Source organism: Aptenodytes patagonicus, chromosome 3 (assembly GCF_965638725.1).
Source record: "Aptenodytes patagonicus chromosome 3, bAptPat1.pri.cur, whole genome shotgun sequence".
NCBI lineage: Eukaryota > Metazoa > Chordata > Aves > Sphenisciformes > Spheniscidae > Aptenodytes > Aptenodytes patagonicus.
The window spans coordinates 71,410,872-71,437,204 of NC_134951.1; the positions used below are offsets into that span (position 1 = coordinate 71,410,872).

At 36.9% G+C, this 26,333-nt stretch overlaps 1 protein-coding gene across 4 annotated transcripts in view; it reads right to left on the reverse strand.

Moving 5' to 3' along the window:
* ZDHHC14 (zDHHC palmitoyltransferase 14) overlaps positions 1-26,333 on the reverse strand; it is a 116,466-nt gene that overhangs the window by 44,812 nt on the left and 45,321 nt on the right. For 2 of the 4 annotated variants that reach the window (XM_076333792.1, XM_076333790.1), the window contains exon 2: positions 9,023-9,195. In XM_076333792.1, coding sequence (XP_076189907.1) covers positions 9,023-9,195 — 173 coding nt within the window. The remainder of the gene's footprint in view (positions 1-9,022; positions 9,196-26,333) is intronic. The other 2 variants (XM_076333793.1, XM_076333791.1) reach the window with 1 other exon arrangement.

Here is a 26,333-nt window from a genome sequence, read left to right on the forward strand (position 1 = left end):
TGCAGAATGTCACTTCTCCTGGTTTATGTAATGACTCTTTTTCTAATGCATCCCAAAAAGAATTTCCGCTTTTTGTCATGATATCACGATGCTGTTTGTGGATAATACTCAAGTCCCCTTTTACTGTACCATTCACTGCTGAGCCCCCTTTTTGTTAGTATTTGATTTCCATTTTTAATCATGCATTTTGTATTTGTTCCCTAAATTTGCTACAATTATTTAGAGTATATAAAAAAAAAATAAAAAAAAAAATTGAGCCAAGTGCTTGCAAATTCCCCCAACTCAGCATCAACTTCAGAGTTAAGCATATTCCCTTTTTCTTGAGCCCACAATCAGTTTCTGCAAGATCCTACTTGATCACTTACTGTTTGCCAGTTGAGTGTCTTTCCAGAAAGTTGCTCATTGACTTTGTGGTAATTTCATCTAGACTTTATTTCCAAAATTTGTATAGAAAGAATCCTACGCAGGACAGTATCAAGAGCTCTATTACAGTCAAAATTTAGCACATCTACTTCTTCCTTTCCACCAAGACAGTTACTCTTTCAAGGAAGGACATCAGCTTGGTTACACTTGATTTGCTCTTGAAATACTTTGTTGCTTGTTTTAAGTCCTAAATGGCCATAAACCCCACCCCCTACCAGCCCCAATTCTTCCAATTTGATCATTTAGCAGTTTGCTCCATGTCTTTCCAGACAGAGAGTAGTTTCTAGCGATAGAATAGACAGATTTCTATTAGAGTAGAATATTAGATAGATATAGATACAGTATAGTAGATTGACAGATTTTTCTTTTTAACTACTGCTACTACTTTCCCTCTTCTGACCTGCACTTCCTATCAGCTGGCAAGAAGTGTGCAAGTTCTCTTCTGAGATCAAAGCTGAGTGTTGAATCCTTCAGGTTGCCCTCTGTTATTTCTCATTTCCCAATTACACAGCATGCCTTCAGCTTCTCTTTCTTCCTCTGGCCTCTAACAGAACCTGTCCTGTTATCTTCTACTGTTCCTTGCTGGTTTTAACTGACTTTATTCCCCTTTTGCCTTTCCGATACTTTCCCTATATGCTTGTTCCACCTCTTTATACTCACCTTTAGAAACTGTCTCCACTTCTGATACAAGTATCTTTTTGACTGCAATCTTCATAAAACTACAAGTACAGACACAATGGCCTCTCTTACTACACTTCCCAACCTTCCTCTGTATGAGGATAACTTGATGATGTACATTTAATATAGTATTTTTCAATAATAGAGGTCCCTTTAGCTTTGTGGACTTTTTTTTTTTTTTTTTTTTGCAATTCCTTTCATTTTTTGTTTTGATATGAACACAGATGGCTGGGCTACTACCACCTCGCCAAATCCTCAAGAAACAACTGCTTTCCTGTACCCTGGTGGCGGAAACAGCAGCGTCACAGTTCTGTTAGTCTTCCACCTTCACCTGGAAAAAGGTGATGGCCTAGGTGGAAACATATCACGCTGTCAGCATGACCACTCTGTTTCCAAAAAGTCACTTGAATGAATGGAGTACTGACAGTTTCTTTAGAAGGTCTTGAGAACTGTTCTCCTTAATCAGCTCGTCCTATTCTATGCTTTCTGACATACAAAAATAGTTTAATAAGCTTTAAAAGAACTTCAAAATAGCATTCTTAAATCAGAATTCCTCCTCTCGGGACATAACAGTTTCTCACTGCATCTGCAATAATTTCTGTGAGGCTGCTTCCCAAAGAGACAGGTAGGGCAGAGTAAGTCTCAAGTATCTAAGAACAACATGAGTAGAGTAAAAGCCACAGACTGGACATGTTACATGCACAAGTTTTAGAAAAGAAACAATTTGGTAAAGGCATTATTTTTAGGTGATTTATCTGAAGAATCTCGTGTAGAAGTATATTACTGTTAACCTTGCACCCCATCTTTAGAAGCCACCTCCAGTTCAAAGGCACTGCAAGTTCCAAGGCAATCAAACCAGAATGATAGTTTTGGAGCATGTAGAAGTTTTCTTTTGAACTGCAGGAGCCATCCAGCTTTTCCTGCTGCACAGATGACAGTCCACTAGGATACATCTTTTTAGGGCACATTAAAAAAAAATGTTTTAACAGTACAAAGATGTCTCTCTCCATTTCCATTGTTGATTCCAGAATCACACTTTTAGGGCAGAAGGAGTTGTTATAGCTACCTAGCTTGTTCCTCTCCATCAGACTTGCCATAAGCCCTCATGTTTGGGAACTTGAGCCCCAAACTCCACATTTGCTGGCAATGTAGTTCCTCACTTCAAGACTCCATTTGCCCTTTTAGGAAGACTACTAGTTTTGCTACTGCTGAAGAAAGGACAGTGGCTTTGATCAGCTCAGCAGTCTGAACCTATGAAGCAAGTCTTGTGCTACCATTTGTAAAAAAAGTTTGTAAACACAAGTTCTGAAACAGTCACACATGGAAACATTTTGACTCTCCTAATCAACTTTTTAATACAATCTTTGTCTTTTTTCAGTATCCAATTTGTATTTTTCATTTTGCATTTAGCCAAAACTCTGTATCTGACAGACTCTTTCTTTAAGGAAAAAAATTATTATTGTCAGCTGCTTATTTAAAATAATTTCTTTCCTGACATAGATCAATGTTTCTTTGAACACAAGGTAAATAAATAAGCAATTCCTTGAACAGGAGCCTGTGCCTGTATTTTGGACTAAAGCTGGTACCTTATTCTAGGTAAAGGATTCCTTGAAAGAAATAAATGAAACTAGACCGTAACACTGATTAGGAAAAGGTGCCAAACGAATGCTTCATTATATTTTTCCATATTTTTATGCTTAAAAAAAGACTTGGTGAGTTTTTGTATCCTAAGCTATATACCTTATTTCTGAGGTTTTCAGATGCCTAAGCAAGATGATTCAACCACTTCTGAAACTTGGATGAAAAGCAAACATTTTAATACCTCTATCATATTAGAGAATTTGAAGAAAGGAGCTGAAACCTAGCACATGCTGTAGCCTTTGAGCTTAGCATGCACCTTTTTCTGCACAAATTTTGGCGGGGGGGGGGGGGGGGGGGGCGGAGGTCACAGTTCAGATATCCTCAGCAGCAGCTTGTTAAGAGCTATAAAGTTGACTTCCAGATTTCTTTACTGCAGAGCACATTAACTCCGTTTATGAACAGATTATGAACCCTCCATCACTCCAGAGAAACTAAGGTTGTCATGTTCCAGCAGAACTGGGTGTATTGCAGACTGCTGCCTTCAAGCACTCAGGGCAAGGATCCTGGGTCTCCCTCCTACCATGTCCACAAGAAAGAGGAGGCACCTGCCCAACCCAGAGAAAGGAAAAGCTTTGAGGAAATCCCATCACAGAAACACAAGGTGAGTAAAAAGCCAAGTGCAAGGAAGGATCAGAAAAAGAGGAAGGAATGACAGGCAACAAAAGATGCAACCAAGTGGGATCCAGATGAGAGCCATGGAGGCAGGGCTGAACAGAAGTATAGGAAAGACAGGGCAGAACGCAGGGTGTATGTACCTAACAGACGCAATACAAATAAAAGGCAGAAAAGAGACCCAGAGTGGACTCTAAACACCAGAAAGCACAGGATGCTCCAGAAACAGGAACCAAAAACCAAAGAACTTTTTGGAACAAACTGTGGTAACTTGTTTCTGTGTAAAGGCCCTAATAACAAGTGCATTGCTATAGTGTGCTGCCTTCTGCCTTACCTGTCTAGGTTTTCATTACTGAAAGAACAACTTATGGCTCCTTTTGATTTTTTTTTTTCCTTTATAACCACTGGATTATGGAAAATAACGCATCTAAGCCACTTTCTATGCCAATTAGCAAGCATTCAAAATACCTCACCCTTCAAACAGAACCAAGAACAGACTCAGTTAATATTTATAGCCTGTTTATACGTCTGCTATTCTATAAGAATAGAGAATTAAACTACACGTCATAAAAACTCTAAAGTTACTATTACACCACGTCCATTTCAAAACCATAGATACAATTAAATATTGCATAAATGGGTACTGGATTTAAAAACTAAGGAATTAATTTGCTGTGGTTAAATTGGGGAAAATCCTTTAATAAAATCATATTTAAAACATGATTTACAGAACGCTTAAGATTTCACCAAGTAGCTGGATATAGTGGTGAAAAATATCTGTCATAGCAAGATAACTAAATCCTAATATCTACTCTTCAACAACTCACTTGCAATCTCATTTAGCAGACAGTCATCGTTATCATCTTTACACATAATTACTAAAAAGGTAAATTTCCATTAGAAAGCCCATCTGTTTTACATAAAAATAATAGGTTATACAAGTTTTTGTTCTGACATTTTTTTCCCCAACTGCACCATCATTATTACTAGTAGATAATCAGCAAGTAAATTTCAGTAGCAGCTTCATTAATGGATTTTAATTTCATTTTCTGCTTAAGGGACTCAAGAAATTCAAAGAAACAGACACAGAAATGGAAAAGTACCTACAGAGATGACAGGGAACGTAGGACAGTACCTAGATGGATACTACTATTCTTTTCAGCATCTTATTCTCCTCTCTGTTCCTTTCTCAAATGCAGGTGTGAAAACCTCCTCACTGTTTGGGAAGATTTTATTTCATTAATTTTCAAACAGTTTAAGGAATTAGGACTATGATTTTTCTATAGCTGAACTATCAGCCACCAGTATAAGTGGCACAATTCAAAACAACATACCTGTCTCTCTCTTCTAAACTGATGACCATTTGTTTTTACTCAGCAAACTGTTCTCAGTAAGGGAAGAAACAAGTATATCCTTACTTTAACCAGAGTTAAGATAACTTCCTTCAAATACTTTTTTCTTCATATACAATTATGCTCCAGCTTTTCCTTACAATGATCTCACATTATAGTAGGAATAAATTATTCTCTCAATCATCAATACTTGTCCCATTACAGAGAAATAGAAACAAAACAGAACATCAGTGATAAGAAGCCCAACGATTTGTCTGCAAATCTTGCTTCTAACCAACTTTGAAATCCTATCCTTAGCCAAAAATGGGTTTAAAGAAATTTGTTAATATAAAAAGTGAAAGAAAGATGTTTGGTCAACAGGCTCTTCCCTTCTCCTAGTTCTGGTTTAAATATGCTTGATGAGTGCAGACTTCCATACAGTGTCCTCCTGCGCTGCTCCAGCCTTTTCCTAATCAGAACCTCTTCTGATTAGGTACAGCCGTCCCCCACACAATGCTGCTTTTCTGAGAAGGTAAAAGGCCAGCTAACACAAATGGGTTGGTTGTATGCATATAAGTAAGATGGTATGTGTCTTGTTCAGTAGAAATAGGTGATAATTTAAAAACAAGTTTGGTATTCATCTAACAAGTGTTAAGCTTTCATTTTTAGATTACCTTTAAATGCCAAATTTGATAAAGGTGAAATTTAACGGAAACATACAACTTTTTTTTCTTAATTTAAACTTTTAAAAGTATCGTTCATGTTTTATTTTATTTAGACAGCAACACTGCTTCCTTTATTAAATGTCTTAAGTAACTCATATCAGGTATGATAAACGTCTACTTTTATTCTTTGGAAGCGGCTTAGATTCTGTTACTCATCATTAGGACAGCAGAGACCAGGATGATGACTGGCAAATTAAGACTACTTGTGCTTCACCACAAGAAGAGAAAAAAAATAGGAGGGCTAGGATTGCTGGAGTGAAACATCTGGGAGAGGTCATGGTGGCAAACTTATGAAGTGTAAAGGTTCAACAGAAATTTAAGTTCTTCAAGTAAGTTTTATGAAAGCTGATTAAATTAGAAAAATATTCCCATTATTTCAAATATCTAATAAATAAATTTACCCTCCAATCATAAGACATTTTACTGGGAACTCCAGTACTGAATAGGCAAAGAATGTCCACTGCTCCCCAAATATTGCATTAATAAAACTGAAGGAAAACACCATTTTAAAAAACACAGAATACTCGTGAGCCATCATGGTAATTACAGCAGTAATAGAACAGTTACACAGGAAGCTCTATTTCAAAATGAGTCCTTCTGGAAAACTCTAAATTTTAAACAATTGTTTATCTAAAAATTATAACACAATTTTATGATGTAAAGGGGCACTCCTTTTTGGCAACACTAAGGAATATACCTGCCTGAATTCCATCCTCCTCCCACAAGTTATTCCTAGAGAGAGAATAACTTTTTTTGAGAAGAGGTGGGAGCAAAAAAAGAGAAAGGAGGAGGAAATTATAATTTTTCCCACATTTCCCCAAAGAGTTCTGAGATTATTTCCCCCCCTCCACTCTCCATCCTTTCCTTCCCATCTATAAAAATAATACCATTACCCATTATTGCAACTTACACACTTCTACGCAGCACATTACATACTCAGTATTTGATTCTGAAAAATGTTTGCAGTGACAGCACTGGCAAAAGCTAAAAAATAAGCTCTAAAATCAGTCTTCCTAAGAAATATGTTAAGTTTTCCAAACAACACAAATTTGAACTTTGGCATCTGTTTTCCACATATCTGGATTCTGTTAATATTAGGAATTCTTCTATTACACAAGCAAGGACTGAAATTATTGTGTTTGAAGAGAACTACAGTTCCTCAGTGTAAACACATTCCATATCCGTTTTTAATGGTTTTTTTGGAGCGTACTGAGAATATAGCTTCACAATGCTCCTCCATTTCTGATTTAATTTCTTTATGGCATGTAAGGGCAGGTTGACTGAAGATTTTCTTTTTAAATAATCCAGAGTGCCATATTGGAAAATAAGCAAACAGAAAAAATTTATATGAATTTAAATTCATCCATCTGTGATTGAGCTATCTGGGTCATCTAGGATCTAACAGTTGTCTTCCCTGTATACTATGTACAGTATCGTCCTTGCCCAAAGCTAAGTCCTGACTGGCTAAATGTAACCTTCTTCCTGTCATGACAATGACAGCTGGCTCCTGGCTCTGCACAATTAGCCCAAACAATGTATAAAAGCAATATAGGTTTTCTTCCTGGAATGTGAATGCCAGCAGAATACACTGTTTTTAGAAATCTATACCAGGTCTATAAAATTTGGTGAACTACGTATCTCAGACTTCACACACCCATGGGAAAAGATTTCCTCCCCACAAAGTTCAATGAACATGTTACATGATCATACAGTTCCAAAAGCCTCAAACCTGCACAAAGAGCATACAGAGTAAGTACAATTAGCTGCTGCACATAGCATGCTGCAAATGCGTTGATTCCACTTCAGAACTCAAATCCAAACACTTTGAAATACACAAAATGCTGTTTATTACACAGACACCTTTTTATTTTAACACATAACATAGTATAACAGCTATGGTCAGGACCTTCCAAATCTGGTGAAAGAAAATGATCTCACTGTAGTGATGATCAATGAACTCATCACTGTATTTTGAAATCCTGCTGCTTCTTAAAATAATCCATACCAAAGATAATGTGCACGTGTCCAGAAAATAAAACCATTCTTCTTCCTCCAACAGCAGTTTTCTGAAACTGAGCCCTTCGGACAAGATTTTTTTAATCACAATGAAATCATTAGATTCAAACAACCACTAAAGCATGTACGTATTTAAAAACAAACTTGTTACCTTTCCTCTGCTAAAGACTCATAAAGGCCTAAATAGTGAATATAAGTTGATATATTTTTTGGTTTACCTTAACGATATTTCTTTGTCCAACAGATCTCTTAAGCAGAAGATATAACTTCATGATGTGCTTACTATCTCTTAACAGCTAAGTAAGAGGAAACGAATGCCATATTGTTGTTAACGTTTTGCTATTTTGACATGAATTCTCCTGTCATTCCCACTTACAGGCATGGTTCACAGTATGATTTTGGAGAGTACAAACTACATTTGCCTTCTGAGGAAACTAAACCAGAACTTCTGCTCCATGCGTACACCAAATGAACTCAACCCCATAACATGGTGTAAGAGTCTAAACCAATGACTTTGCCCCTCAAGACATTCTCACCAATGCTTTGTGGAGGACATACAGACTATGAGAGAACCAGACAAAACCTAGTCTGAAGTAAACCCCTCAAATTCACACTGTATAGATGCAGAAGTGTCTGCCACAACAGCTTTAGTGCACTCATTTGCTTCTACTGCATTAAATTATTTGTCACAGTAAACAAAGCCTAAGACTGTACTACAGTACTAAACATCAAGAACCCTGCAGGTATTTCTCGTGTGCTTACATAAACCTGTTATCTGTCTTTTCAATTATACGAATGACTGTTCCTCTGAAATTGCTTCAGAACATGGGATTTCCATTGACTATCGTATCAAAGCTGATATAGTAGCCTTTAGTAAGCTTTAGTAGCTTACTAAAAAATAAGCAAACAAATTCACTGTTTATGAAGCAGCTCTGCAAACTCATCCTGTGTTTTCTTACCCAGGTAGCACATTTTAGCTATTCAGCATATTTGTAGCTGTAGAAATTCCACAATTAGAATTTAGTTAACAATTCTCTTGATAAATGAGGCTGATTAAAATCTAATTGACTCTCCTTTAATTGTGCTGGCTTTACACAGATAAAAAATAGTAACATTTTATTACTGTTACTGAAAAAAAACCTTCCCAAGACTGCATCAACTTATGAGACTGTACATTAACACACTTATCTCACTCTTTCACAACATAAATAATAACGTAATTAAATTCAGTTAAACTCTGAGGGTACATTACTTTAAAAGATGCACAATTGTAGAACCTTTGCAATATCAGCTTTCTTGCCAAAAACACTTTAGAAAGTATTCTCTTGTGCACCACAGAGAGACTTGAACCATACTTGCTGAAAAGTATTTACAGTAATAACTATCACACTCCAGGGCCAGGATTTTGTTTACTATCTTTCTCGGTGAAGAACTGATCAACCATCTTTCCACAGGAATCACTGCAATGTCATCAGACATTACAACTCCAGAACAATTACTGTGGCAAGATAGGAGTAACTCCTCCCATGAGCAGAGCAGCACACTGCCTTCACACAGTACATGCACCCTTGGGAGGAAAGCGAAGAGACAACAGACCTTCAGTGTTACCTATTTGTCTCTCTAGATCTGCTGCTTCATCTGGTGTTGCACGTGGGAGGACACCAGGATCACTGAAACTAGTACGCAGCAGGGTCCCCATCACGAAAAAGAAAAGAATCCCACCAATTGCAGGTATAGCAGGTGTAATCTTCTCTGACAAATACGGACAACTGGAAAAAGAAAGAAGATTAAACATAGTCAGTAACACATAGTGCAACTTGCTCTCAAAAACTGTTTACCATTACAAATGCATATGAAGAATTCACTTTCTTCTATTGATACATTACTTCTCTTGGAATGTTTATTGAAGCTGAAATTTCTGTTTATGTGTTCATGACACTTCTGAAATTTCTCATAATCTGTTTAATATAATAAAGGTTTAAATAGCATAATAATAACCTGACTAATATGCAATACTAATTTACATAAGAAAATATTTTTATTACAGGATATTATAAGCTCACATATTTGTTCATCTACTGCCCAATTATATAAAGTAAATTGGGGAGGGGGAGGAGGAAGGGGAAATAACCTGAAGATGTTCAGCAATGAAAAGCAAAGCATATAACATGATTAAATAAACCACACTGAAAGATGTAATTAATTCTATAAAATGAATTTATCGTCCATCACAAAGATGGTGCTCAAGAACTTACACCTGTGATACATTCCTTTAACAGCCTTGGTATGTATCAATATTATAACACCACTACTGATTCTTTCTTAATCCATGTCTTGTAACTTGGTAAGCTTGTTTACTCATTTACAAAGTAAGACGAGTGCAAATGACAGTGCAACACACCTGGAAACAAATAATCCAGGGGGGTCTAGGGCAACATCAACAGCCCTTTACCAGCACAAAAAAAAGGCTCTGTGGTTACCAGATTTACAATATACATACAGGGCTTAAGTTTTCGCAAATTTTCCTCTATGCTTCACATGTAATAAAATCAAAATGGACAGAAGCATTGGAATCTAAATAACACACAAATATAAGTATCTCTTTACAGTTGTGCAAAAAGAGGGGATATGAACACTTAGACGTTGCATAGTATACCACTCCCGTTAATCTGAATCATACAATAAGCACTGCAGGATCATCTTGGAAAACACACAGGATGAAGACACTCTTCATAACTCTTACATTAAGTAGAGGTGGGCAAAACTCAGAGATGGCTTCATGCATTTCTGATGTCTGCGTGAGAAGTCATAAAATACGCCTAAAAACAACATAAGCCAAAACCCAAGTTCTAGGCCTTAGGGCTTCATCTAAAGCTTCCGGATACCAATCAAGTTTAATTAACATTGTCTTCCCTGTTTCTGCCGACTGCCTTAAATGATGATTCAGACACGTGAGCTTTTGCAAGTCAGTTAACCTCACTGGAATGTTGAGCAAGTGATGACAATGTCAGCTTCACTGTCCATCACTTCTGCTGACAGGATGGGGAGAGAATGGAAACATTTTTCATACCAGCTACCATGTACCAAGCATTTATCTCCCTGCATAATCCTGTTAAATGTACTTGGCCGTTTCATAGAACGCCGTGGGTTTCACAGATGCAGTGAGTCCAAACGCATTACATGGCTCATCATACCATCTCTATGAGTAGAATTCATCTTTCGCCCTACATGAATGTAATATTACAGGTGTAACAAGTTATGAAAGATTAAAAAGACAACTGGGTATAAAAAAAAAAGGCGAGGGGCAAGAGATAATGTCGTTTCACATAATGAATAGACTGTTTAAATACTAGGAAATGTACTTCAAATGCACACTTTCAGAAAATCTGTGTCAAAGACCCAGATTTATGAAATCAGTGCTAACTAAAGGAAGCAGCAGCAAGACAGCTGGTAGATACAAGCCTTGCTGCCTTCATGTCAGAGAAGTCAGTCAGAAGCTTTCATGCCACAAACATCCTACTGCTCAATTTATTTCTTGCCACAAAGGATTACTGAAATCAAAACTACTGTAATATGCTCAGACAAGGGTACAAATAGGCTGCAAGAACGTATTTTTAAAAGGATTAGAGGGAACATGTACATTAATGATCACTAAATATAGCACAGTGCTATAATTCTTCTATTGCATTATTCATTACACATACCAAAGAAATTGCAGCTGTGATGGTCTGTTGACCAAACAAGAGCTGTATGTGTGCAAAAGGTACCATGAGATAATCTCATAGCAGCACAGTAGGTGCAATACAATTTAGACAGGTGCCAATGCAAAAACAGTAATCTCAAATTCTCAGTGATACTCAGAGAATAGAAACTGAAGTGCCATCATGACAGTGACATGTTTTGTTTTAACAATGATTTCATAGGGAATTGGTAGAAAGAACAAATTCCTGTGCTGAAATACTGAGAAAGTCTTGCATTGCCGAGAAGCGATGACTTCATTATAGTAAAAAAGCATGAAAATGTCTATCTCTGCCTTGCTGAACCGAGTCTATCTGCAGTGAAAAAAAAAAAACAAACCACTCTCAAAGCCCTGCACTCTCTTCACCACAGGGCAAGTGTAAGGTAACCTGCTTCACCTAAAGATGTTTTCAGGGTATAACACCCTGTATTTTATCAACTTTGACTTGGAATTACTTCAGTAATAATGTAGAAGACCCTGAAGATGTCATCTTTGGCAGTAATAACCAACTAATGCTCCACCAATTCAGAAAGTATTTCAAACTGAGAAGCCAGTCCTTACAGAGATTCAGACAGCAAGCCGAGGCAGGACCATTCAATCCAGTCTGACTTGCGTACCAACAGACCATATAATATTACATGGGCCTGCAGAGAGCTCAGTCATATCTATCCTTTAGAAAGACCCAATTAATTTTCCAAGTTCCTGTCAATTAAATTTAAAAAAACCAGATACTGTATAGACCATTTTTTTCCTCATGTCTGTATAAAAAAAAAGGGGAAAAAAAATCTTAATATCTCCTGGGTTATTAAAAAATCCACTAAAAGTGCCTTCAAGCTAAAAATGTGGATTTTAGCTCAAAATCGTCAATACACCTATAGAAATACACTTGCATATTTATATAATTTATATTTACATGCTTATATAAGAAATGCATTTGTACTGCTATGTTAAGTCAATATTATTTTAAACAATTTGTTTTAGTGTTACTATTTTTAGAATTGTCAAATACTGTACACAGAAAAAGATTATTCCTAATATTCACTCAAATTCCTTAATTAATTTGCTTCAGTTGAGTTTGCATCCCTTTAGGCATCAGCCTTCCTCAGATATTACAAGAAGTATCTTTTCTGGATGGTATTTTCAGTGAGTCTTTAAAGTAAATATTAGCAGGTATTTCCTGACAGCAAATTTCAGAACTTTCAGGCAGAGGGACTCCCCACGCAGAGGACCATCTGTCTGCAGCACCACTTATGATAAAGCAGACAGAGCTCCAGAACAAATCTCTGTCCTACACACATCTGCAGAGCAAGCAGTGACAAACCTTTTTAAATCAGCACTTGGTAAGTTCATGTCTAGTAGTGACATCCTCATTTTACATCTTAGACACAGTAAAACGATTGTCCTTAATTGGTATCTGCAATGATAGTACAAAGCAAGTACTGACTGGGTCCATCCCAGAAAACACATTTTTAGGAAGTATTGCTTGACCATAGATCCCACTAGAAACTGTTACTGTGGAAATAGCTTCTTCAGAGAACAATGTTTGGATTTGTATATAGCAACCAGTAATACAACCTGAAGTTTTGATTTAATTAATAGGGGGGCTTCATACAAATCAGCCCTGCTTTTTGCTTGGCTTCTCAGCTGCTTTTTTTGAAGCATCATGTGAAAGTTCGCATGAGTGTAGGAGGGAAATAAAATCTGCTGGAAGACTAGTCTGTCACAGCTAGAAAAAAATAAAACCACACTGGCATTTGAGAGATAATTATCAAGTATCATCCCCGCGAACGAAGGATGCAGGAGAACAACAAAAATAATTCTTACCACCCAGCAGCCCTCTTAACTGTGTAACCATGCTCCCTGTGGCTACCGAGATCAGCAGAAAAACACATGTAGTAACTGTACTGAAGAGCACACAGAGTGAGAGTCCTACAACTTTCAAGCTTTTTCATTAGAAGAGGGGAGGAAGAAAAAGAAGACTCCTTGAGGCCTTTCCTGGAAAGATGAAGGCTTTCCTGAACAGTTCACTGACAGTTGTTGTTACTCACTGATGGGGAGATACAGTAAATGACAAATCTATCCAGCAGGGATAATGGAGATTTGGAGAGAGTCTAACTTAGAGAGAGGCTAACCCTGTAGTTACAAAAAAACTTTAACAACAAATACAGCTGCTAACTAAAGAGCACAAAAAAGACAGGGTTTTATACCTGTGAGAAATTGGAGATCTTGCTTAATATTTGCTAAGCTGGCAGGCAGAAAACAATAAAAGTACAGATTTTATGCAAAGATGTGGTAGTCATCACACTTAACCATACTAATTAAGAAGAAGAAAAAAAAAAAGGCGACCCCTACAAGCTTGGTTGGCGAGACTGATAATAGGATACGATATGTCAAGATTTTCACCAATATAAAACTCTTTGCAGCAGATATAAAAAAAATGTACTCTAGGAAAAGTATAATATAAGTATAGTAGAACCAAGTAACATAAGGAAAAAAATTACTGTTAATTTTCCTACATCAATTTAATTTATGTTTCTGCAGGTATTGCCTATTTAATATACCAGTAGCTATTGGTGTGCAGGTGGTGTCCAACACTAAGAGAGAAGGCTTGCACTGTGAACCCTGGGTTTGGCTCCACATGTTACAAGTTAACATCTGAATGAGACACTGCTGCTTTCCTTAAACTAACACAAAGAGTTTGTTTTTTGTCCTTCCGCTCTTATTTATGGCTCCTCTCAGCTTCCCCTTCCTTTCAACTCCACTGCATCATTGCTCCAAGCCACTCGGTCCCAAACTTCTGACCTTACGCCAACACAAGTCTTCGTCAGGTTCTTTTGTGAGCCAAGTTAGTTTACTAAAACACATGAAAACACCACCATTTTGTTGACTTCTCTTTCTGCCTCTTTAACAATCAACTATGCACTTGGAAAAGAGCACTGATATTAGCACAAGGCAAGAGAGACAGAAGCACACACAAAAACTAGAGGGAGAGGGAAGCTAGGACAGAGGGAGGAGACCTCCATTTCAGCAGCTGTCAGTACGGTTTTCATTCAGACCACTGCCTCTTGTGAAACCGTGTTCTAACCTTGATCTCTGTCAATTTAGAAATGGCAACAGAATACCTATATAGATAGATCAAAGGCAAATCAAGACTCTGGGCTAGAAGAACAAAACCAGCTTATAATTTACTTTTCTAATGACAAGTTACCAGTTTAAAGAAAGCAGCCAAAGATGTGCACGTAGACCACAACACAGACAGTGGAAGATGCAAGGATGGGCAAAACATGAGAGCACAGCACGAACCTTGAAGGCTGCTGCCTCACAAAAACTGTAGGAAGATAAATGGGACAAAGAGAATGATCAGAGTGAAATAATTTCACTGTTGTAGAGTTTGGAGGGTTGCCTCTTTTTACTTGTTTTCCAGCAGAATCTCAACTAGAGAACATTACATTTCGTATTGCTATTAGGAAAAGTGTTGGCAAAGTATAAGGAGGTATAAAAAGAATCACAGAAGCACTTTTAAAGACTGCATGGTGGATTCTCGCATATAATGCAGGCTTCAACCTGCTACAGACAACTTCAAAAGGTACTGCACCTATGATATTAAAACATAGTTTTAATACACTCAGAATTGTAAGAAGCATGGTATAAATTTTCCCATTGTATAGCCATAGCTACAGCAGAAAACAATGCCACAGGAAAGAATACATACCTAATTTAAAGACTAGAAAAATAAGATCAAAGAATGTTTGAATGTATCAGTTCTTCAGTCAGCATTTTTTGGGATGCTCATATGTTTCCACCTCCACCCCCACCCCCAAATCCCAGCATCCTACAACTACCTCTTTGAGAGGACCTTATTTTAAAGTTAAGGTGAAGAAACTCTTAAGAAAGGTCTGACACAAGAAAAAAGTTACAATAGAAACAACTTGCAGTGCATCAACCAATTAATGGTTAATTCTTCACAAGCATGCTGTTGGCACACAGAAAATGTGATGTAATTTGAGTACAGATTAGTCCAAGCAATTTTACATGAAATGCCTAACAAGGTTAGCTAGGGAAGTTCTGCATTGGTTTCCTACATCTGCCTGATTCTGTTGTACAGCCTTTAAAATTCCTATTAGAATTTTCAAGAGATATTAAGGAAACCATAGACTAATTTCAATGGGATTTGAAATTTGCTTTTAAAAAAATGATTTATTTCATTATTCTTCTTTGTGTTTTGAACTATTTTTTAACATCATACACTCCCTCATTTCAGAATGGTCAAGCAGTTTCAAAAACTTATTTGATAAAATACAAGACAAAAATCACTCTTCTAATACTTACTTCATTTCAAATCTGAGAAATTTGGAATGCTGCAAACGTGAAGACTATGGAAAACACAACAGCTAACAAACAAAAGGCAGAGTGACAGCAGGAAGGGAAGAAATAGGCAGAATATTACCTCCTCCTCAGTTTAATAATCCAAAATATTATACCCTAATCATAAATACAGATTTATTGAATGGTTTCAGACATGAAGCATTTAGCCTTGCTTGAATGCTTTACTAGTTTATTCTATATTTTATGGTACTGGATACATCTTACTTTTTTCTGTATTTTTTATATTGCTTGGGGGTAACTCCACTTAATTTTAATTCTAATTAAAAATAATTTTTAAGTGGGAACACATACAGAATAATGGTAATTATATTGTGTACATAAGTGTCCCAGCCTCTACCAGCACTTAGAAATTATAAACAAAGAAGATTAATATGATGAAATCACACAGATTACAAACAGTATGATCCTTAAACCTAATAAATTAAGTACTTCAGAAGTTCTCTCAAACCTAGTACAAAATAAAATTAGCTTAATGTTACCCTGAACAGCAAAAGCTCAACAACCAGTCTTCAGAGTTTCCTGTGAAAACCTGACGCAGTTTGGTCTTTAAAGCTGATGTCAAAACACATGAGCAATTACCAAGAATGAAAGACTGCAAAGACCTCTCTCTCCCCTGCTCAAACCAGCAAGTGTTCAACAGAACTCCTAGCAGCACTGACTCCATTAAATGGTAGTGCATTACCATTGAAATCAGATTTACACTGGCTGGATTTGGATGTAGGAGCTCAGATGAAGCTAAGCAAGCAGTGTTGATTATGACATTGTGTACGACAACCACAAACTCCCTCCTACCAGTAAAGGTCTTAAGGGTTTAATGCAGCAGATATGCAACAGTCAAAGTAACAGCCTTGCATGACCTCCCAAATTTTTATTGCTACATGAATTAACTCTAATGATCCACTGTCAAAGTTCAAAGTGGGAACATATAAAATGCATAATGCAAAAAGAACCTGTCTGCAAAACAGATGTGGTTACTGAAGATCCTACAAGAGCAACTAAATTTTGTTTTGTTATACAGAGAAGGAACTTCTTTGTTTTACAAAACACAATTTCTAAAATTCTGATTGCATCAACTGTTGGCCAGAAATTTCCAAGCAAGGTAGTAAGAAAATGGGAAATATCTAATGAACTATATACATCAAGAGCCTGAGTCTTACCAAATAATCAGTTTCTTTATGAAAGGCCAATGCAAGGATGACATATCCTCAAAAGACAAACTCAGAAAAGGCATGGCTTCCAACTACGCAGCAAATCAAAGGCTTGCTTTATTGCAATTTCTGTTCGCTAATTACTTACTTGAAAAGCTAAAAATATATTTGTACTTTAATTCTCTGGTTTTGCATACTGTACAAGGTCTGGTTTCCATAGTAAAAGACTACCAATTAATGAATTCCACTAGATGCACAAACTCAGGATTTCTTTTAAACAGCTCATATAGAACGCTTTCCTGTTACGCTTCATATTACTTCCTTATTATTTCCTGTTATGTGATTTTATAACTAAACCATCAGGTTAATCCCAAGTACTTATGAACAGAAATGAAAACTGGGACAAAATAAGCGGAAATGCCTCATGCCACAAACACAAGTCCCTGAAGGAGTATGAGCTTCTAGGTGATTTTCCACAGGGTTCTCTGGAAATTGAAACATACGCAAGTAAGCTGCTGCCAGATAGTGGACTCTGAGCTTTCAATGAGCAGGATTTTGCATTCACCCTGCACAACTTATAAGGTCTAAAGGCTAGACGTAAAGCCTAGCACTTGCTAAAGGGCAAAGGCCCATCGTCAATGCAATCCCTACCCCTGGCCACACTCTACTGTCACTTCCCTCGTATAAGCACAAGTGAGCTGGCTAACACTGCATTAAAACAGAGGAATTGCTCTCAACCTGTTCCCTTTTCTGAAAAAAACATTCATTTTCTGTTAGATCAGTTCTCTGAACAACTTCACTCGCTGTATGGTGTAATGAGTGCCAGTGAACAGGTGGGAACACACAGAGGGCAGGATGAAGTTGAACTGTCATTTCCAGAGGCATTCAACTGCTATGTGGACTTAGCCATAAAATGAAATCCCACCCATAGCCATAAGAGCTTAGGTATAGTAGATCCAATATCTTATATGGATTTTTTTTTTTTTTACTGTGTCTTTTTCCCTCTGCAATTCTCCTTATTGCAAGACTTTTGAATAAAACACACAAATGAACTTTAACCTAAAATACAGGGGAAAAATACCCAAACCTTAACTTCTCAGTGGAACCCACTGCAATACAACCCTTTGCTCTTCCATTGAAAAACAGAGCTAAGCTTCACAGATATAGCATTTCCTGGGGCTCCTTTACTTATAAAAAAAGTGGAGAACTGAAGATCCTGCCCACACTACATATCAAGAGTGTACATCACACAGTTATAAATAAAGCAACTAGGAACATAAAGCAAGGAGGAGCATAAAACCAAGAGAGTTTAACCTCCTCTTCCCCAAAAGAAGCAGAGCTGAGCAGTAGCAATTCAGCAACTTGATCATCCTTCTCAACGACCTGAGAGGCCTGTTTGTAGTAACTTCAGAGGCATAGGTCTCCACAAGCGTTGGGAGAGTTTTACCTGAAATGGCATCCTTTGTATTTTCCTGCTGCCTCCTCACAGTATCACGGCAATCCTCTTATCCCAGACTAAGCATTCACTGGACAAACAGACTGGCATACTGCAGGCTACTTCAGATTAAAAAAACCCCAACAACTAATTGGCACACATCATGCCAAAGCAGTGCCAGCTCTCCATGTCTAAAAATGAGTCAGTTTAAATATAAACAAATTGCAAGACCAGCTTGAGGCAAATCTTTTATTTCATGGAAAAAAATAAAGCACACAGTGCTTCATCTACACAGAAAGCATTACCACTACAAATATTTTGGTTAGCAATATAATTTAAACAACTAGGAAGAGCCTTTTACTGTTCTGCATTAGAAGTGAGATTTGGGTACAAGTCATTGGAAGTCTAGGCATTAAAAGTTTAAGAAATACCCTACATTGAAAGATTGCTTCTGAATCACCAGAGTTAGCAATGTCATAGCATTTAATTATCTTCAGGGATGTGTGCAGAAAAGATTGTGCTGTTTGAATATTGAAATACTTTGTCTGAATTTTCTTCCTTTTTTGTTTTTTTTAGGAAGACATCTAAAATGCTCTGTATACACTTTTATGTTACTTATCAAACCTAGATAAGCACGTTCAAACTGAAAATCAGTGGCTTTATTGTATTATGCTTTTCTCTGTAGTTCCACAAATATATCACGCACAGGCACTTTCCTCTTGAGAAAGGCCACTGACTGAAATTATTAATTCCATATTCCCTTCCTGAACACTTGTATAATTCATCAAAAGTTATTTCTACCATACATCAACTCTATGATTTAAATCACCTGTTTAAATAAGGGAAACATATTCCAGTATATTTTCTCTTAAGCCAACTACATCAAGAAATATGTATTACAGAAAAATACAATTAAAGGAAGTTATAACAGAAATGTTATTTTGAAAATTAAAAACTAAGGATGAAAATCATCTATATTAACGGTTAAAAGTTGAGAGTATCACAGAAGGTTCTGTAGCAAGCTCAACAGCAAAAAAATTTCCACATTTAAGAGAATGATGTTCTTCACACAAATGTCAGTCTCTTAAGAACCACAGTTACTTTACAGTTAGCTGCTGTACAGTAACTAAATATTTTGACTGCTAATGCATAAACAAGACCTGAATGGAAGATGAACAAAGAAGAAATGCCCAGCTTTTACATTGTTTCTTAAAAATATTTTATTTAAAATTCCCACTCAGTTTTAAATTTTTTTCATATGCAAATTTCACTTTCTACTATTTCATAAAAATTTTCAAGCCTTTTCCCAATTGAGTTGTTACTGCAATTTTGTTCAGTAATTACCACAAACCCCAAATTTTAATGTAAATTGAACCAGGATTTCAGGTAGGGGAGAATAACGAACACAGGGTATTACTGCTACCCTTCTTCGAAAGTATAATTTACTTCTTCAATTTAACATCTATTTTTGTCAGACTGCCAAAACTTTTTTTAAAGGTGTCACAAGAAGGTGAAACAAAGCAAAGAAGGTCTTTATTACATCCATTGCAACTGTAAATTTCAAACTTTTTTCTTCTAACATTTTAATTATGCAACCTGTTATCGCCTATACGATACGATCCCAAGCCCCACTGAAAGAGCATTTCTTTTGCCACTATTTATACGGACATCCAGTAGATGATTTTGCAAGTGGAATAACGTGATCTCTCTCCCTAAGGCAAGCCAGCCGTGCAAATCAGAGCAAAGCTCAGTTACTTCATTGTTCCCAGAATATACTCTAAGGAATTGCAACACAAGATTTGTTCTCCGTCTTTCCATTGTCAAACATGTTTTGCTGTCCTCCTCCCAGTTTCAGATGCTGACATGTAAACAATTCTCCCAGACACACTCAGCCATGCAAATACCGCTCCAACCACTGGTCTGCACTTCGGCACTTTTGCACAAACAGGAAACTAGCAGGGCATGAAGTTAAATAGAAATCTTTTGAATACATAAAACAATTGCACAGAAGCTAAAATAAAACCAGGATTGCAGCAACAAATGAAACACCACTATAGGACCACTACCCTACAAAAAAAAGCAACTGGCTGTATAAAACGGCATAACATGCTACATCCTATATGTCCGTAGCGCACCATCTCTAAATGTAAGTTGGTGATGTGTAACCTATTTCACCGAGTCCTTCAAGCACTGATATCACTAGCCTCACCTTTTGCCCTGGTGTTTTTTCTTTAATCAGGTTTGCTGCTGCCTTTGGCCAGTCCCTCCCAAGTTCCTCAGGCTCTCTCCCAGCTGGACTCTGATCACGAGGGAACAGAGGCTGCCCGGGCCCTCCTGCCAGCTCCAAACGCACATGCTCCTTGTGCTACAGTACCAGAGGGGAGCTGCAGCCTTTACAACACCCCGCCAGTGTCCCGATCTATCTGAGGATATTGGCAACTGAACTTGAAGAGAAGCTGCTACCCTGGGTTAATCAGCAGCTTTGCACACGGCAACAGGAACAGACCCTAACCAGGAGGAAGATCAAGAGATTGGTAATGTTCTGCAGCCTTTAGTCTTTTCTTCTAGCCTGATCTCTGATTAAGTCCATTCTCCATGGAACAGCTTGCCTTTCGGGTTTGCAGAACATACTGCATTCAAAGAGATGAGCTACATGTAACTGTAAGAAGCACGCTGGTTATGTTACCTCAAATAGTTGCACTAAATGCCCAATGTGTTCCTCCTCCTTCCTTTCTGTGCCCTTACAAACATGGCAATAAAGTTCAGGAGAGGTCAGGTATGTGCTTCGTTTTTCAATAGCTTTCCTATGTAAAGGTGCAATGTAACAAGGTTTTATAGCATTTTCTGTCTACATGTGTTCAGAAAGGAGACACCTTGGTGCATCTTGCTCCTCGTTATAAACATTAAGCTAACGCTTACAATGAGTAAGTGAAAAAGCAAAGTGTATGAAAGACACATGCAACACTGCAGCAGAGTAAGTAATTTCTATTTACAAATAAAAGACAGACCAGGAGCACAAGATTCTGTTTCTTCATGGGTATAGAAAAATCCTTTTCCTCTCAAAGCATAGGAAACTACTCTGCTTTACAACTGAAGTATAGATTTCTTTATTCCAATGCTTTGTCTGAAGGAGAAAAAAAAAAGGCAAAGAAGAACGGACAGTCATGCAAGCAATCTTAAATCAAAATACAGCTGTGAATCTAATTTCAGGTCCATTGAACTTTACATTACAAGCTTAAATAACTTTATGTGCACTTATTCCTCCAAGAGCAATTAGTTTACTCTCTTACACTCCAAAACAAAACTTCATTTTTCACATCCATTAAACAATAACATATTACCTAGCGTTTCATTAGCCTGAAGGAGATCAAACCCTCAAAGGTTCACTGGTATGAAGAACACACCAAATAATTCATCATATCACTGTGAATAAGTTCACAAATTGAAGTCCGGAAGCAGTGCCAGGCAATTGAACTTCTTGATGAACTGAGTATTCAACTCATGCTTGTTTATTTTTTTAAAGCCCTTATTAAAGTAATAAACCAAATCATTCTCACTACTGGACCACTTCCATTCTTTTCTCATATTTGACGCTTTGTCAGATATATTTCCATTCTGTCCACAAAGTCAAAGCTTCTTACTAGCAGACAGAAGATTCTAATAAGATTTTGCTGAAAGGATGAAAAAAGGACTAAAGACTGCACAGCTTACAAATAACAGACATGATCCTGACACACACTCTGTAATCTAGAGAGAAACTAATATTTCAAACGTATGTTAATTAAAATTCTAAACATTGCATTTTGTCCTGGATTGCAAAACAACTTTAATATCCTCTGTGTCCTAAATACATACTAACCACTCGTCTAAAACGTGCAGAAAATACTGGGCTGGAGGGGAATAGAAGTAAACATGCAAGAGTAGAGAGTGCAGTTTTTCTATTCAGAAAAGCTACAAACCTCAAAATAACAAGCAGCATGGCAAATACCAAGTTGCTGGTATAACTGCATCCATTCCCCAAAAGGATTTTTAATGCAACTATCTTTGAATTCAAATTCATAGCCATGAATGAATATGAGCCCTCTTATTGGTGTCCAGCTCCTCACAGACACTGAGAAATACTAAGATACGAGCTCACTGCAATTTTTCAGTCTGTTAGAACAGTGAACAGCCATTAAAATGTAATAATCCACATCTGCCAACCATGAGTTCCAGGTTTGTGTTTCAGGCTCATGCATTGCGCAGACGGTATGATCAACTCACTGGGAACATCCTCAGGACAGCACAAATCTCCCTCTTTGAACGTGAACACACTCTGCTATTTCTCAACAGCAGTGATAATTATTCATAGCATCTTAAGCTGCATTTTCATCTGTAACCTAAAAAAAATGTAAACACTTATTCTGCAAGCCTGTCCTACACTAGGACAAGGTCCCAGAAAATGAAATTAATTGATTAGCACGAATTGTAATGGGACCTAGGCACCAATATAAATCTAATCTTTGAGAGAGTTTTATTAATTCATACTCTATTAACCCCTTCTTTTCCTTTTCTGGAAACATACATACATACACACACGACAAAAATAATTAAAACACCCATAGGAATGAGTCCACAATTTGGTGTTCTAAAACTTGTAATATCTAGCTAGATATTAAGATAAACAAAAGGGAGCGCCTTGTACAATGGAGGTGTATAAATGGAGTGATCTGTGTTCTTACTGTTAGCTTTTAAGCAGGAGTTTCCTTGAAGCCCAGTCCCCATTGTCACAGTCAAGAGCATCAGCGCATAAAGAATAATGTTCACAGAAAAGCATGTTAATGACAGCTATATTAAAAACTACAATAGAGCAATAAATGAAACAATTTCAAAATAGAAGAGTCAAAAGTGACAAAAAATTGTTGAGGTTTTTAAGAAGGAAAGTTGAACAGCAGCAAATACTTTATTATTTTATTTTTACTATTTTTTCACTGACTACTCGATGTACAAAGCAAAGGACTTGCTCTTTCCTTTGTTTTTCCTTATTGCTCTCCTTGAAAACCTGTCACACTGTTCTTGTCAAAAACCTCTCAAGGTGCTTCTCATATGGTATTGAAGAGCTAAATTAAACCTTAACAATTTAAAAATTCTTAATTTGAAGGAGTATTTCTCCTTCACTACACTAATCTCTACGCTAAGGAAGTCAACAAGAGTAAGTGAAGTGTAAACAAAGGCCCTGGCAGCATTACTGGCCAGAGGTGGCCTATTACAGTCAAACTGGTACGAGAAAGTGTCTAGATTACAAAAAAAAGTATTGAAAATCTTTTGGAAATATATGGTGTAAAAACCCCAGTTGTTAATGTGCTACATTGCAACCCTACCTTGCAATCATCTCTATTTTGAATATGACATTATAATACTCATGCTAAAATTAGCTAAAACTATATATTCTTTCAAAACAACAAAGCAACATTCCTTATTTTTTGACCTAGTCTGCACTTAGATGCTTGTAGCTTAGCCAACCCTCTGCAGCTGCTTCGACACCGTGCCAATGCCTCCACTTCCTCAGCCCTTCTATGCTTAGGAAAGAATCTCTGGAGACCTGAAGAGTATTGCACAAACAATACTGTGTCCTCCAACTGCTGCTAAATACAAAATCTATCTTTGCTTCTTTTGTCTCTCTTGAAGGAGAGTGAACGTGTGCTTTGGACTTCATTTTTGGTTGATGAAATAATATTTTATTTTCTCTCAAAAAGGGGATGGATCAACCTAAGAGAAGCCCATTACAACAGAGGTCAGAAACAGTTCAGTCGATAGGACAGGAGACCAGGAGTCGGTAAAGTTTTCTTCCTGGATCGGCCAGGAATCTGTTGCGTGACCTTGAGCAAAGGCAATTCACCTCTCTATTATCCCTCTGCTTTTTTGGAGCATACACCTATCCAGGACACAATCAAGACAGAATAATTATGTGTCAAACTCCGTATGACTAGAAAAATACCCCCCCGGTTATTTATTTTTATTGGGGTTTTTTGCTGCCAGTGGACACTGATGAGGGTCTTGGACTCTACTGTACAAAAACACTGTCTAAGCAGCAAGCAAATCAGCTGGAATCCCTAGGCAATACTGAAATACAAATAATTACTAACAGGATACACAGCTTGGCTTACACAGTACAATAGGAAAAAAAAGGAAGAGGACTTAAAATAGTAACTCCATATGTTACTATGCTGATTAGTAGTTGTCTCATTAAAAAAATACTGCGGTTACAAAAAATTAAGAAAATATGCCGAAACAGAAGTGTTTCAGCCTCTCCTAAAAAGACAGGGTGTTTGTCCTTTATACATTTAAATCTCGTTTTATAAAATGATACCATTCAGGTTTAGACAAGAACTTAACTGGTTTTCAAAAACATGTAATAGGAACCTGATGTTGACAGATATGTTAGCAATAGTTTCTTTCCAAATATAGTCTGTCAACTTTTTAGACAATAACTCTGAGGAAATTACTTCAAAGTTCTGGGGGAAAAAAGTTTCTTGAGATACCTGAATTCTCCTTTTTTCTGTAAAGTGAATGATACTGAGAAACATGCATGTTCCAAGAAAGTATCTTCATTAAAAAGCAGCCCTAGACTTTCTGAACTACAGTATCTGAGCTTTGAAGCAATCAGATATTAACTATCTGCCATTGTGAGGAGTAACAGTAGTCCGTACAGAAGAAAGTAATTTCCTCCAGCAACATGCTGAGAGTAACTTTTTGTTGACAGTGCCAACTGAAGCTTCCCTTCCTCTCAGCCAGCCCAGTCATTTCCACCCCTGCCTTGTGCTGACACACATGTTCCTGCAGCCCCTCAGGGAACGAGGAAACAGACCAGGCTGATGCCCTCCCCAGGAAAAAATGAAGAGCAGAAAATGTGCTAGAGCAAGAAGTGACATGGTTGGTTGGTTGTTCTTAAAATTACTGGTTTTCATGGATTTGTCTGTCTCTTATTTTAGATTGTTAATAAATAGTTGATCACCAGCCTTCAAAGATCTGAAATCATCTTCAGTTAAACTGTAAATACAGCTACAACAGAGAAAAACATTGCAATATTTTTAGGAAAAATCAGACACCTCCATTTAATTTGAGGCACACCACAGGACTGACTCCAGCCTGACAATATAATAAGTACTGTGCGGTAACATTGTAAGTTACATCTATAATCCCTGGAGTATTCTACATAAGCACTGAACCTGCAAAAAATCACATAATCTAATGAAAAACTTTAAAGGAAAGCAACAGGCATTTATAGATGATATGAATAGGCATTATTAAGCAATACTTGCCCATTATAATTGAGAATTATAATTGATTCAAGAAACAATCCAAAGCACCTAAAAATACCTAGCCCTTTGAATGTTTTACTCTTGAATTCCACAGAATTTTACAGACAAAGCTTTTTCAAACAGAAACTCCAATTCCACTCAGTCTCTTCAAAACGTAATTATTTAAGTTAAAATAGGTCAGGTCGTCTGCAGAGATGTGAACTACATTTACAAAGCAAATTCTATCATTACCATCATAACAACAAGGGAAGTTTCACTTTGCTTCTTACTTTCTTTTGTTGTTGATTTTGTTATATAGCAGTCCTCTGATTCCTAGATAATGAAAAAAATGTTGGTGTAATATGGGAGTTGTTGCCATGTAATATAAAATTTGTTCACTCTGCAATTTTCTCTTGTGTCAAGCAAAAATATTTGCTGCAAGACGAGCTTACTTAGTAGAACTGAAATCTTTTTGGGACAGAATGACAGTTAAATTGTTGGAATTGATACATATTCTCCATATTACAGTATATCATTATCGCTAATACTTCAATAACTAGATGATTTTTAGGCATAAGTAAACCATAAAATAATCCTATGATTCCATAGGTAAAAAATTCCCTACATTGTCAAACTTCTTTTATTTTTTGCTTGCTTTCTTTAAATCTTGAATACAGACATCAGGCATTTTGCACCTTCTATTTGCAAGAAAAGCACATCTCCAAGTCAGTCTCTCTGGCATTTACTATTAGAAATCTTTACTTAAGAAACTGGACAAATCTGTATTTGTTCCCAATGCCTGTGAGAGTTGATTAAATCAAGTCCAGCAAACACAGAATGGATCACAAATGCTCAGTGTCGTCTTTAAGATGACACAAACACCTCTGAATTGGAAAAGGATTAACACTGCAGCGCTGGA